This window comes from Acomys russatus, chromosome 28 (assembly GCF_903995435.1).
Source record: "Acomys russatus chromosome 28, mAcoRus1.1, whole genome shotgun sequence".
Taxonomy (NCBI): domain Eukaryota; kingdom Metazoa; phylum Chordata; class Mammalia; order Rodentia; family Muridae; genus Acomys; species Acomys russatus.
In genome coordinates this window covers 17993518-18005823 of record NC_067164.1, presented here as the reverse complement: position 1 = coordinate 18005823, position 12306 = coordinate 17993518, and the positions used below count along the sequence as shown (strand labels likewise).

Genomic DNA, 12306 nt, shown 5'->3' with positions numbered 1-12306 from the left:
GTATAGTGGAAACTCACTTTTTGTAAGCTTCTAATGTATTTTTATAATGTGGCCATTATTTCTAAAAAAAAAATACTATGTTCTTGCTACTTTTGAAAATCATATGTCAACCAAATAATTTTCTGTCATTGTTTTATCTTTTGTTAATAAAATGTCAAAAGATGCAATCAGGGAGAATAAAATATTTGCAAGACACTGAGTGTTGTGTTCTACCTGCTTACCCCGAATCTGTTAGCTTCTGATTTTAAATATGGTTTATTATTTTATATTTCCTACCAGATATAGGAAAGGGAACTAATGATAGGTTTCTTTACAACTATTCACGGGATATTTAATACGTATGTAATACACTCTAGCATTTTAAGTTCACTAAAGAGTGATCTGGGGATGTGGACTACCATTATCTCTGCTACATCCTAAGGTGATCCTGTCCATGGGAAAGGAAGGAGGATATTTCAATCTGGTGGGTTTTGCAAACAGAAGAGACTCAGTGGGGCAGCAGGAGGCCCGTTGTGCAGCTCCCTCCCATGGACCAGCTTGAGCGGCTGGCACCCTGCAGCTGGCCCCTGTGGGGTCAGCACTCTCTGTTTCTGGGTTAAGGAGCTCAGGCTTCCAGGACTGGCTTGGGGAATGTAGCTTCTAATCCTGAAGAGTAAGAAGATTTAGGACCGGGGTGGGGGGTATCCCCATACTGTCACCGGAGTGACATGCCACACTCTGCAGATGTACCTCCAGTCCCCAGGTCTCATTTGACCCAGGTTGCTGCCCAGGGCTTAAAGGTGGACATTGTGAGTGTCACGTGGCACTTGAAATGCACTACCAGGGTTGTGGCTGTCATCCTGCTCTCTGAGACGACGGCATCAGACAATGGTGGCGCCGTTTGTTTGGACCCGAAGCCCAATCAGCCAGTTCCATCCATCAACACTGACGGCAAGATGATGGCCATGGGTTAGGTGCCTGCCTCCTCCAGCCTTGGAGTCAGCAAAGCTCCAAGAAGGTATGCCAGAGATTCCTGGCCTTTGGCACATACATAGATGAATTTAATGTGGGAGGAAAAAGGTTTCATCGTGGACAAATAGAGACAGAAGCATCGCTCCCTCCATCTCCCACAGCAACCGCAAGAGTTCCCAGGCCCTTAGGGACCTCCATCCAGGCCAAAGCAGGATGTGTGGCCTCCATGAAGGGAAGCCAAGCTACCCAGAGTTGAATATTGAGTAAAGTACATTTCTAACATAGATATTAAAGGGTTAATAGAGAGAGGCGCTTGGGGAAACAGCAAGGCACACCCAAGCACAGCTGTGGCATTCTGGATGCCAGTCAAACTTAAGTGTCTTTTTACAGTGGGTTTATATAGGATTTTAGTGGCTTTCCTGTGGCATCTCTAAGGGTTGCTAAGAATACCCCCTAGGAGCCAGGTGTGGTAGTGCATGCTTTTAATCCCAGCACTCCGGAGGCAGAGGCAGGCGAATCGCTGTGAGTTCAAGGCCAGCCTGGTCTACAAAGCAAGTCCCGGACAGCCAAGGCTACACAGAGAAACCCTGTCTCGAAAAAACAAACAAATAAATAAGCAAACAAAAAGAATTCTCCCCCCCCCCAGGAGACAGACAGACAGACACACAGACATTAAAAAACACTTTAGATTTATTTATTTTACTTTACACTTATAGGTGTTTTGCCTCCGTGCATGTGTATATACCCTGTGCATGCCTGGTTCCTGTAAAGGTCAGGGAAGTGTGTTGGATTCCCTAAAACTGGAGTTACGAATGGTTATGAGCTGCCATGGAGGTGCCTGGGATCGAACCCTGGTCCACTAAAAGAACAAGTAACCAGGCACGGTGGGCCATGCCTTTAATCCCAGCACTTGAAAATCAGAGACAGGTAGATCTCTGTGAGTTTGAGGCTACCCTGGTCTACAAAGTGAGTCCAGGAGATCCAGAGCTACACAGAGAAACCCTCTCTTGGAAAAGAAGAAGAAGAAGAAGAAGAAGAAGAAGAAAGAAGAAGAAGAAGAAGAAGAAGAAGAAGAAGAAGAAGAAGAAGACGAAGAAAGAAGAGAAGAAGAAGAAGAAGAAGAAGAAGAAGAAGAAGAAGAAGAAGAAGAAGAAGAAGAAGAAGAAGAAGAGCTCTTAACCACTGAGCTATCTTTCCAGCCTCCAACACACACACACACACACACACACACACACATACACACACACACTTTTCAACCCTGCCCAGAGAATAGCTTGTAACAATACTAAAAATTGAAGAATTTTTCCTTAGTAAAGTAAGTTCTAAGATGAGTTTGTAAGTGGCACTGTTCAGGAAAGAGCAGACCATGGTCAAGGTTAAGTCACTTTGTCTTTACATCAGCCGTTTATTTACCCTTGCCCTCTGTGGCCTGAGGACCACAGGCCAGTGTCTTGTCACCTGCCTAGTGTTTCCTTTTGCACATCATGTCATTTTCTCTGTCTTTCTCTCCTGCTTCCGTTTGGTTTGGGGATGAAGGTCAGTCAGAAAAAACCTGTTACCTCATCAACTCTAAGCCCTGATAACCACTTCTCTTCCACTCATTCGACAAGTCAGTTAGTGAGCAGAGAAACCCCTCTATTAGGAAGAAAAGTGTAAGGCCTGGCTGCCTTGACTTGTTAAGTCAAGTTCCAGAGACACGGGGAACCTCCCTCACAGATTGCAATAGTGTGGAAATCACAGTTGATATGCAAAGTTGGATCACAGCAAACCTCAGGTACACAGCTGTCAGTCACTGCTGAAGGGAGTCAGCTTTGTGTGTACGGCAACAGTTTCGCTTTTTTACCTAGCACTGCCTGTTTCAGCTACAAGCACCACCCATCTGTCTCCACTCTCCGCACTTGAGTAACAGGCAGGCACCAGCCACACCTCGCTTTTACCTGGATGCTGATGATCCATGCCCACACCTGGTTTTTAGACCCATACCCACACCTGGCTTTTCACCTGGATGCTGGTGACCCATGCCCACACCTGGCTTTTACCTGGGTGCTGGTGACCCATGCCCACACCTGGCTTTTACCTAGGTGCTGGTGACCCATGCCCACACCTGACTTTTACCTGGGTGCTGGTGACCCATGCCCACACCTGGCTTTTACCTGGGTGCTGATGACCCATGCCCACACCTGGCTTTTACCTGGGTGCTGATGACCCATGCCCACACCTGGCTTTTACCTGGGTGCTGGTGACCCTCACTGAAATCTCTCATGCTTCTGCAACAAGCACTTTACCCATGGAGCCATTTCCTCAGCCTGTAGTTTTTCTTGAAAATTATTTTATTTTCCCTTTCTGGTGTGTGTGTGTGTATGTATGTCTGTGTGTGTGTGAATTATAGAACATTCTCTGCTAGTCTAGATGACTTCACTTTCTGTTGAGGAATCATATATAATAACTAATTTAGTTACAGTTCCTTTTTTTAAATTTTTTCTTTCCATGTAAAAATTGTGAAACTGTATCATGTACTCATCATAGTAATAAAGGTTATTAAAAATCTACAAGTTGAAATTTTAAATTCTCCCATTTAATTAATAACCAGGCTCGATTTTGCTTAGCTTTTGAGGTCAAAACCAACCATGTGCATTTAAGATGGCCCAGACATAGACTAACCCAAGGCTCAAATTGTTTGTGGTAGGGGCTGGAGAGAAGGCTTGGTGGTCAGGAGCACTAACTGTTCCTCCAGAGGATCTGAGTTCGATTCCCAGCAACCACATGGCAGCTCACAATTGTCTGTAACTCCAAGACCTGACACCCTCACACAGACATACATTCAGGCAAAACCACCAATGCACGTAAAGTTAAAATAAATAAATTATAAAAAAAAAACAAAAAAAATAAAATAAAAATTGTGTGTGGTAGTACATACCTGTAATCCCTACACTCAGGAGGTTAAGGAAGGAGGAATGTATTCCAGGCTAGGCTGAAACACAGAGATCAAGATCCTCTCAATAACAAAGAAGTAATCCAGGCATGGTGGTGCACACGCCTTTAATGCCAGCATTTGGGAGGCAGAGGCAGGCAGATCGCTGTGAGTTCGAGGCCAGCCTGGTCTACAAAGCAAGTCCAGGATAGCCAGGGCTACACAGAGAAACCCTGTCTTGGAGGGGAATAAAAAAAGAAAGGAAGAAGGGAGATGGGATTGGGGGGTGGGTGGGAAGGAAAGAAGAGGAGGAGTTGGGGGTTGGAGGCAGGGGGACTCTCTCACTGAGATTCATTCTTCAGCTTAAGAGTAGGATGTACAGCCTGGTCTTCACACACTTGGACTGTTTTATGCAGATGAGAGCAAACTGGGCGTGCAGCCCTGCAGCTGGCTTCTCTTGTGTGATGCTTCTTGGGGTCATTTTCAGAGCATCGCACATGGACGTGCCTTACCCTTTGTCATGTTGCATGGTGCGCCACTGTTTTCATTATGCCATAACATATTCGGTTGGTTCTGCACAGAACTTACTTAAAGAACTTTTTGCTGTGTGGGGAGAGGTGTCCTATTAGATTCTCCTCACCCCCGAGACAGAGTTCCGTTACCTAGGTCAGGCTAGCCTCACACTTGTGGTCCTCCTGAGTGCTGGCATTACAGGCATACACCACCGTGCCCAGCTCTAAACAGTTGAGGTTGTCATCTGAGGGAACTCTAGTCTGCGCCTTTTGTGACAATGGTAAACCTTTGCAAAGTGTTCTTCGTGTGCATAACCTTGCTCGCCTGATGGCACCCTTGTAATGGCGTTATCAACACAGGGGAGGCCGTGGAGCTCCAAGTGGGGATGTATGCCCTCTGTAGCTCTGGTGATAGCTGGCATCCCTCATCCATCCCTGTATCCATGGTGACATGGTTGCAATTAGATGCGCCTCCTGATGGAAGATGCCATTGCTTTCGCCCCCATTCAGCTCAGGAGTGTTATTACTGCTCATTCTGGAGTGCTGTTGCATGCCGATCTCCATTGGCTTTTTTAAAATAGCATAGGTTATTTAAGGTCATCATATTCCACCACTCTTTGGGGTTTATTCATTTATAGGTGATAAACTGCTGGAGCACAAAAAAAGAATTTAACCAATTATAATCCTAGAGCAGCAGCCGTCCATGTCTGTCCTGTTGGTTCATGCTTCCGTGACATAGCATAGATTTGAAAGTAAAAGTTAAACTTCCTAGGGGACAAAGGGGACCAATTGAGGGAGAGGAGAGAAATGAAAGAGTAATGGACTGGGAGGTGGGGTGGGATGTGCTCAGTGTGCAGTGTGTGCTTGTGTGACAGTGCCCTACGTGGCACAGTGCCGTGCTCAGTGTGCAGTGTGTGTTCGTGTGACAGTGCCCTATGTGGCACAGCGCTGTGCTCCATGTGCAGTGTGTGTTAGTGTGACAGTGCCCTATGTGGCACAGCGCTGTCCTCAGTGTGCAGTGTGTGTTCGTGTGACAGTGCCCTATGCGGCACAGCGCTGTGCTCAATGAATGTACACAGTGAAAAGCTAGCGAGCCTCACAGTGTTTCCAGGAGATGATCTGGGGTCCTTTTGGTTGTATAAAAATGGATAAGGTACAAGTTTATTCAATTACTATGTATTAAATCTGTGCTATGTTTCAAGCACTGTGCTAAACCCTGGAGATGAATTCTTAATCAGCCTTGCCCCGCAGGAGCCCACAGCATGATGGTAGAGAGATAAAATATCAAACAATAGTGTGAGCTTGAGGTAGTTTAAGACTGACTACTCCACTTGAGGTGTATCATGTCTTTGCACACGTAGCACCCTGGGTCTAATCCCTAGCAACACACACACACACACACAATTGTAAAAAGTATTATAGAGCCAGGTGTGGTGGTGCACGTCTTTAATCCCAACACTTGGGAGGCAGAGGCAGGTGGATCTCTGTTGTCAAGACCAGCCTGGTCTACAAAGCAAGTTCCAGGACAGCCAGGGTTTTGTAGAGAAACACTGTCTCAAAAACAACAAGAACAAAAACAAGATGACACTTTGGTGGTGGTGGTGGTGGTGTTTGTTTGTTTTTCGAGACAGGGTTTCTCTGTGTAGCCTTGGCTATCATGGACTCGCTTTGTAGACCAGGCTGGCCCCGAACTCACAGCGATCCGCCTGCCTCTGCCTCCTGAGTGCTGAGATTAAAGGCGTGCGCCACCACTGCCCAACTCACTTTGGTGTTGTTTAAGCCACTAAACTTGTGGTTTCCTCTGGCAACCTTAAGAGATGAATATGCGGCCAGGCACATTGGTGCTCGCCTCTTATCCCAGCACTCAGGGAGGCAGAGGCAGGCAGATCTCTGTGAGTTTGAGGCACCCCAGTGAAGATGCTAGCACAAAGCCTGGTGTATCGACTGGAGTTTAGAGATAATCTAGACTAAAGGTGTAGACTTGGGAGGTGGGCAATGATAGCTGGACATGTAAGAGCCAATGAAACCACGAAATAGAAGAAGAGTGGCTTGAGACTACACCCGTGCATGCATGTGTGCACTTATTCACATGCATGCACGCATGAATACATGCGTGCACACACACGTGCACACACGAATGCATGCATGCACACATGCATGCACTCATCAGCACTTGAGAGATAGAAAGAAACAAGCTCCAGAGAGACCAGAGAGGTCAGAGCAAATACAAGAGAGTCCAGCATCTGAGACTCCAAGGCACAGAACTGTAACTCAGGTGGGATCCCCAAAGACAGATGGCTTCGCTGTTCTGGCAAGATACTAACTGAAAAAGTGAAAATATTAGAGACACGAGCATGAAATGTTCAGTAATGAGAATGACACAGTTCTGGAAACATCTGAGATGTCAAGTACGGGTGACACAGACCTGTAATCCAAGCTATTTCAGAGACTAAGACAAGAGAGTCACAAGGTTGAGGCCAGCCTGGGATATTTAGCATCTCAAAAGAGCCTAAAAGGGGGGTGGGGGTGGGTAGCTCAATTGGTAGATCATCAGACTAGCATGCATGAGCCCCGAGTTTGATCCCAGCACCGCACACAGGCATCGTGGTGCCTGCCTGTCACCCAGCACTCAGATGGCTGGACCAGACGGTCAGAAATTCAAAGCTGTCCTCAGTTACACAGTGAGTTTGAGATTAGCCTGGACTACATGAGACCTGTCTCGGAACAAAGCAAAAAGGACCTGTGAATGTGGTTCAGTAGGAGAGCATTTGTCTAGGATATCCCAGGCCCCGCGTTTGTTTAATCTCACTGCTGTAAAACAAATAGTGTCTAGAAGAAAACACGCCATCTGCTCTTGTGAGAAGTCTGCATGAGAGGAGAGCAGCGGTTTGGGAGCAGCTTAAAGATGGTGGAGATTATGAAAAGCAGCTTTGAACCCCGTGAAAGCTCCAGCGTGTTTCTAGGCCACAGCGAGGAAAAGACGGGAGAGTGAAAACGGGAGGGAGAAGGGATGGCAAGTGGAGGGAGAGGAGGGCATGCTCTCCTGGGGCTCACAGTCAGTTGCTGTGTATGAGTCTCCCTCTGGCCACGCCCCTTCCTTTTGTCAGCCAACATCTCGCTTCCCTCCGACTCGCAGGAGCTCTGCACCTCAACCATGGGAAGCAGCTCATCCACCCAGCACCACTTCGCTTTTCAGAATGCTGAGAAAGGTATGTGCTCTCCTCCCACAGATCCAGCGTTGGGACCCCAAAGCCCATGTGCCTCCCTCGTAGGGCGGAACTTCTCACGATGAAGCCGAAAGCCATCAATGTGTCTTCAAGCCGCCTCTTACAACTGGGTGGCTCCTTGGCGGTGACTAGCAGAGAAAGTTCAGCAGACCACCTGAGTTGATAGAGTTAAAATGGCCCCAGCAGTTGCTGTTGCCTCACGGTTTATGCAGACTGCACACAGATCAGTGAGGTGATGTTGGGCAAACAGGGACGTGAAAAATTCTGTGTAAGGGGAAAAACTCATGGAACCGAGTGGGCTAAAGTAGTGATTCTCGATCTTCCTAATGCTGTTCTTCTTGTGCTGACCCCCAACTATAAAAAACGATCTCATTGCTTTCATAACTGTAATTTTTGCCACTGTTATAAATCATAATGTAAACATCTGTGCTTTCTGATGGTCTTGGGTGACCCCTGAGAAAGGGTCTTTTAACCCCCCCCCCAAAAGAAGTGGTGCCCCACAGGTTGAGAACCACTGGTTTAAAGTGAACTTGGAAGAGCTGAGCAGTGGTGGCGCACTCCTTTAGTCCCAGCACTCGTGGAGGCAGAAGCAAGCGGATCGCTGTGAGTTCAAGGCCAGCCTGGTCTACAAATCGAGGCCAGGATAGCCAAGGCTACACAGAGAGACCCTGTCTCAAAAAAACAACAACAACAAAAAAAATGAAGTGAAGGTGGAGAATTGAAGGAAGTGGAGCTGTTGAGGTCAGAAAAAGCCAAACCTTGCAGGATTATGTTTGTTTGTTTGGAGTCTTTTAAACCAGAGGCTCACTGTGGAATGCTGGTTGCCAGCCATGTGGTATGGACCAAACTGGTCTCAAATCTGCCACAACTCTCTTGCCTCTGCCCCCTGGCTCTGGTGCTCTGGGCATGTACCACCACACCCAACCTTCATTGTAATTATATACTTTGCTCAAAAGGCATAAAGGGTGAAATAATTCAAAATAAGGAACTTCATAACAATATTTTTATAACTTTGGAACACCCTCCTGGCTTCTGTGAAGAAAGAATTGAAAAGGAGCGTAGAAAGAAATCAATTTTTAAAGCTACTAACATCATCTGCGTTACCTGCTTTTGCGTAGATGTGACCACATACCTGAGAGGACAAATTTAGTATTAGTATTAATATTAGTATTAGTATTATTGACAGGGTCTCACTATGTGACCCTGGCTATCTTGGAACTAGGCTGTCCTCGAACTCACAGAGATCTGCTTGCTTTTGCCTCCCAAGTGCTAGGATTAGAAACGTGTGCTACCAGACCCCTCAATGTATTTTTTAAAAATGAGAATGTTAAGTGTCTCAGGGTTACTGTTGCTGGGATGAAACACCACGATCATAGAAACTTGTGAAGAAAAGGATTCACTCACTCAGTTAATCATCAAAGGAAGTCAGGACAGGAACTCAAGGCAGGCAAGGACCTGGAGGCGGGAGCTAAAGCCAAGACCATGGAGGGATGTTGCTCACTGGCTTGCTTCCATGACTTGCTCGGCCTGCTTTCATTTAGAACGCAGGACCACCAGGCCAGGGGTGGTACCACCCACAATAGGCCTAGCCCTTCCCCAGCAATTACAAATTAAGAAAATTAAGCCTGATCTTAACAGAGGAATTTTTTTGAATTGAGGATCCTTTCTCTCTGAGGATGCTAGCTTGTGTCAAGTTGACACAAAGGTGGCCAGGGCAGTAACATATACAAGCTTGGGACATAAGAAACACTCGTCACCTGTTGTGTGACATAAAGGGAGCACCTGTCTTCCACTGAGTCTAATTCCTTGTCCAGGTGAAGATGCTGAGGTATAAGAGAACGTGCTAAGGCCACATAGTTTGGCAGGACAGTTCAAAGGAACCCACTGCCACAATGTATAAATCGCCTCTCTCTCTCCCTCGCCCCCCCTCTCTTTCACACACACACACACACACACACATACACACACACACACACACACGCACATGCACACACACATGCACACGCACACAGGCACTCTTCTTTCCAATTTGCATCTGCTTCCCAGAATCCTCAGACCCCCAATTCTACAATGCATACTGTAGACTTTCATTACCTGTGCTTTTGTTTCCAACTATATTGCATAGCCACAATCAACTATGACTTGAAAGTATTGAATGAACAAAAGACAAAAAACAAAACAACCCCCCCCAAAAAAATACCTAGAGGTTTTTTGCAGGGCATGATGGGCTGAGCTCTGTGAGTTTGAGGCCAGTCCAGTCTACAAATCAAGTCCAAGACAGCTAAGGCTACACAGAGAAACCCTGTCTCAAAAAACAAAGCAAACAAACAAACCAAAAAGAAGGAAAGCCAGACAGTTGTGAGCAGTTACGTATTTCTGGGAACTGGACCTGGCTCCTCTGTAAAAGCAGCAAGTGCTCTTAACTACTGAGCATCTCTTAGCCCCACAGTGCTCCATTCCAAGTAATCAATCTTTGTTTAGCAATGGACCAGAACAAAAAAAAAAAAAAAAAAAAAAAAAACTAGTCCACAGGCAACTGCAAATGTCTCCATTCAGGCAGGACTCAGTGAGATGAAAACATCCATAAATGGAAATCCAATAAACCGCCAGTGGTATAAGTACCATCCATCATGACAGGAATTTGGAGGTATGGTGGGAAGGCAATGGAGGAGAAACTTCTGTGACCAGCAGTAAGCTAGATGCTTCCTCCTGGCATTCCTGGGTAGTGCTGTCCGCATCGTCTTTTCCCCACCTGTACAGTAGGGTGGGGTCTGCATACCATGTTCCCAGACACCCACCCCTCATCCCGGGGAGTCCCTTGCTCACAGGCTAGCATCTTCATCCCCTTTACAGCCTTCAAAGCAGCAGCCTTGATCCAGAGATGGTACCGGCGCTACATGGCCCGCCTGGAGATGAGGCGTCGATGTACCTGGAATATCTTCCAGTCTATAGAGTACGCTGGACAGCAGGACCAGGTCAAGGTATGTGGTGACGCCAGCAGGGAAGGGAAGCTACCTGCCAGCCCTGGCAGTGGACCCCGAGCTTGAAGGAACAGCTGACCGCATCGCTCCGGTTTGTTTGTTTGTTTGTTTGTTTTTGTTTTTTCGAGACAGGGTTTCTTTGTGTAGCCTTGGCTGTCCTGGACTTGCTTTGTAGACCAGGCTGGCCTGGAACTCATAGCAATCCGCCTGCCTCTGCCTCCCGAGTCCTGGGATTAAAGGCGTGCAGCACCACACCCGGCCTTTCCCTCATTTTTTTTAAAGCTAGCCTCGTCTGGTTCTTTCACAGCTCCATGATTTCTTCAGCTACCTCGTGGATCACTTCACTCCCAGCAGCCACCACGAGAGTGAGTAGGAGTTACTATGTGACACACGCTCTCCTGGCTGAATAGCACAGTGTGGACATGGGTGGGGCTACCGGAGAGAGTGCTCCTGGGAATCTGGTTAGAGTTCGGGCACTGAGTAGAAAGGCTGGCCAATGGAATGGCAGAGTAACTTTTAGCTGGGTCACCTATAAACATGCCCACAGATGAGAGTTTAAGTGCAAGGAGTTGGTTTACTAAGTGCAGGAAACACTGGAGGTGGGAGGGAAATGGAGAGGGATGGAGGCGGGGGGGGGCAGGAAATGGGAGAATAGGGTACTAGCTGCAACCCAGGAAGCCTGGGGAATTATAAAAAAGGAACCTCCATCCACCAGGACCTTAGGGCAATGTGAGCTTGGGAGTCCCTCCCTAGTTGATGGTCTTCTAGAAAGAACGATGAGAGGGTGGCTGGCTCCATAGCTTTCTGGCCTGCCACCAGGAAGTCCCCTGCAGCCCAGGAGGGAGACACTTTGGCCTGGACCTTCAAAGACTAGCAGCTGGGGGAGGCTGCAGTGCTGGGAGTGGTCTGAGCTATTGCTGTGCGCACTGAACAGGGTGAATTGTCTAGAGTCCTTTCCTCCATGGCTTTGCCCCCGCTCTTCCTCCTACCCTCAGGGGCCTCTGCTGTTTCTGGACTTTTCTCTAAGCAAATCCTTTTGATTTCTAAAACAATGTTTATTTTAAATCATGGGTTAAAGTGTGTGTGCACATGTGAGTGCATGTGTCTGAGGAGGCCAGAAGAGGGCGTCAGATCCCCCTGGAGCTGGAGCTAGAGGTCATTGTGAGACACCAGATGTGGGTGTTGGGAATCTAACTCTGGTCCTCTGGAAGAGCGGCAAGCACTCCTAACAGTGGAGCTGTTATACCCTCATCACCTATTCCTGGTGATTAAAAAAACAAACAAACAAAAAACTAAATGTAGACTATCTAACGCTTGTACTGACAGAGAAACAGTCATAGCCTGGGTTGGAGGCAGTGCCAGACTGGCAGCGTCCCACAGCATTAACGATCTAAGCTGGCCTGTTTTTGGCCTCTCTGTGTGAACTAGGAGACTTCCTGAACCGCATGTTCACTGAGGAGAGATTCACCCAGGATGTGGAGGCAGAGGAGGGCTGCGACTATGAATCCATAGAGGTGCCACACAGCTACACGGGGCCACACCTCTCCTTCCCCCTTCTTCCTGACCACGCTACCGCCCTAGTGGAAGCTTTCAGACTGAGACAAGTAAGCTTACGTGGGAACATGGGTGTCCCTAACCAACTTGGATTCATGAGTAAAGGCAGCCCAAACCAGTCCCGGAAGTGTAGCCAGGCTCCTGTGGTCCGTCAGCCAGCCTCTAAGATG

The 12306-nt window shown here is 47.4% G+C and overlaps 1 protein-coding gene across 1 annotated transcript in view; it reads left to right on the top strand.

Moving 5' to 3' along the window:
* Positions 1 to 707: 707 nt before the first annotated feature.
* Ppef2 (protein phosphatase with EF-hand domain 2) overlaps positions 708 to 12306 on the top strand; it is a 34651-nt gene continuing 23052 nt past the window's right edge. Inside the window, exons 1-5 of the mRNA XM_051170175.1 lie at positions 708 to 948; positions 7482 to 7583; positions 10455 to 10582; positions 10890 to 10947; positions 12011 to 12186. Of these exons, the coding sequence (XP_051026132.1) occupies positions 708 to 948; positions 7482 to 7583; positions 10455 to 10582; positions 10890 to 10947; positions 12011 to 12186 (705 nt within the window). The remainder of the gene's footprint in view (positions 949 to 7481; positions 7584 to 10454; positions 10583 to 10889; positions 10948 to 12010; positions 12187 to 12306) is intronic.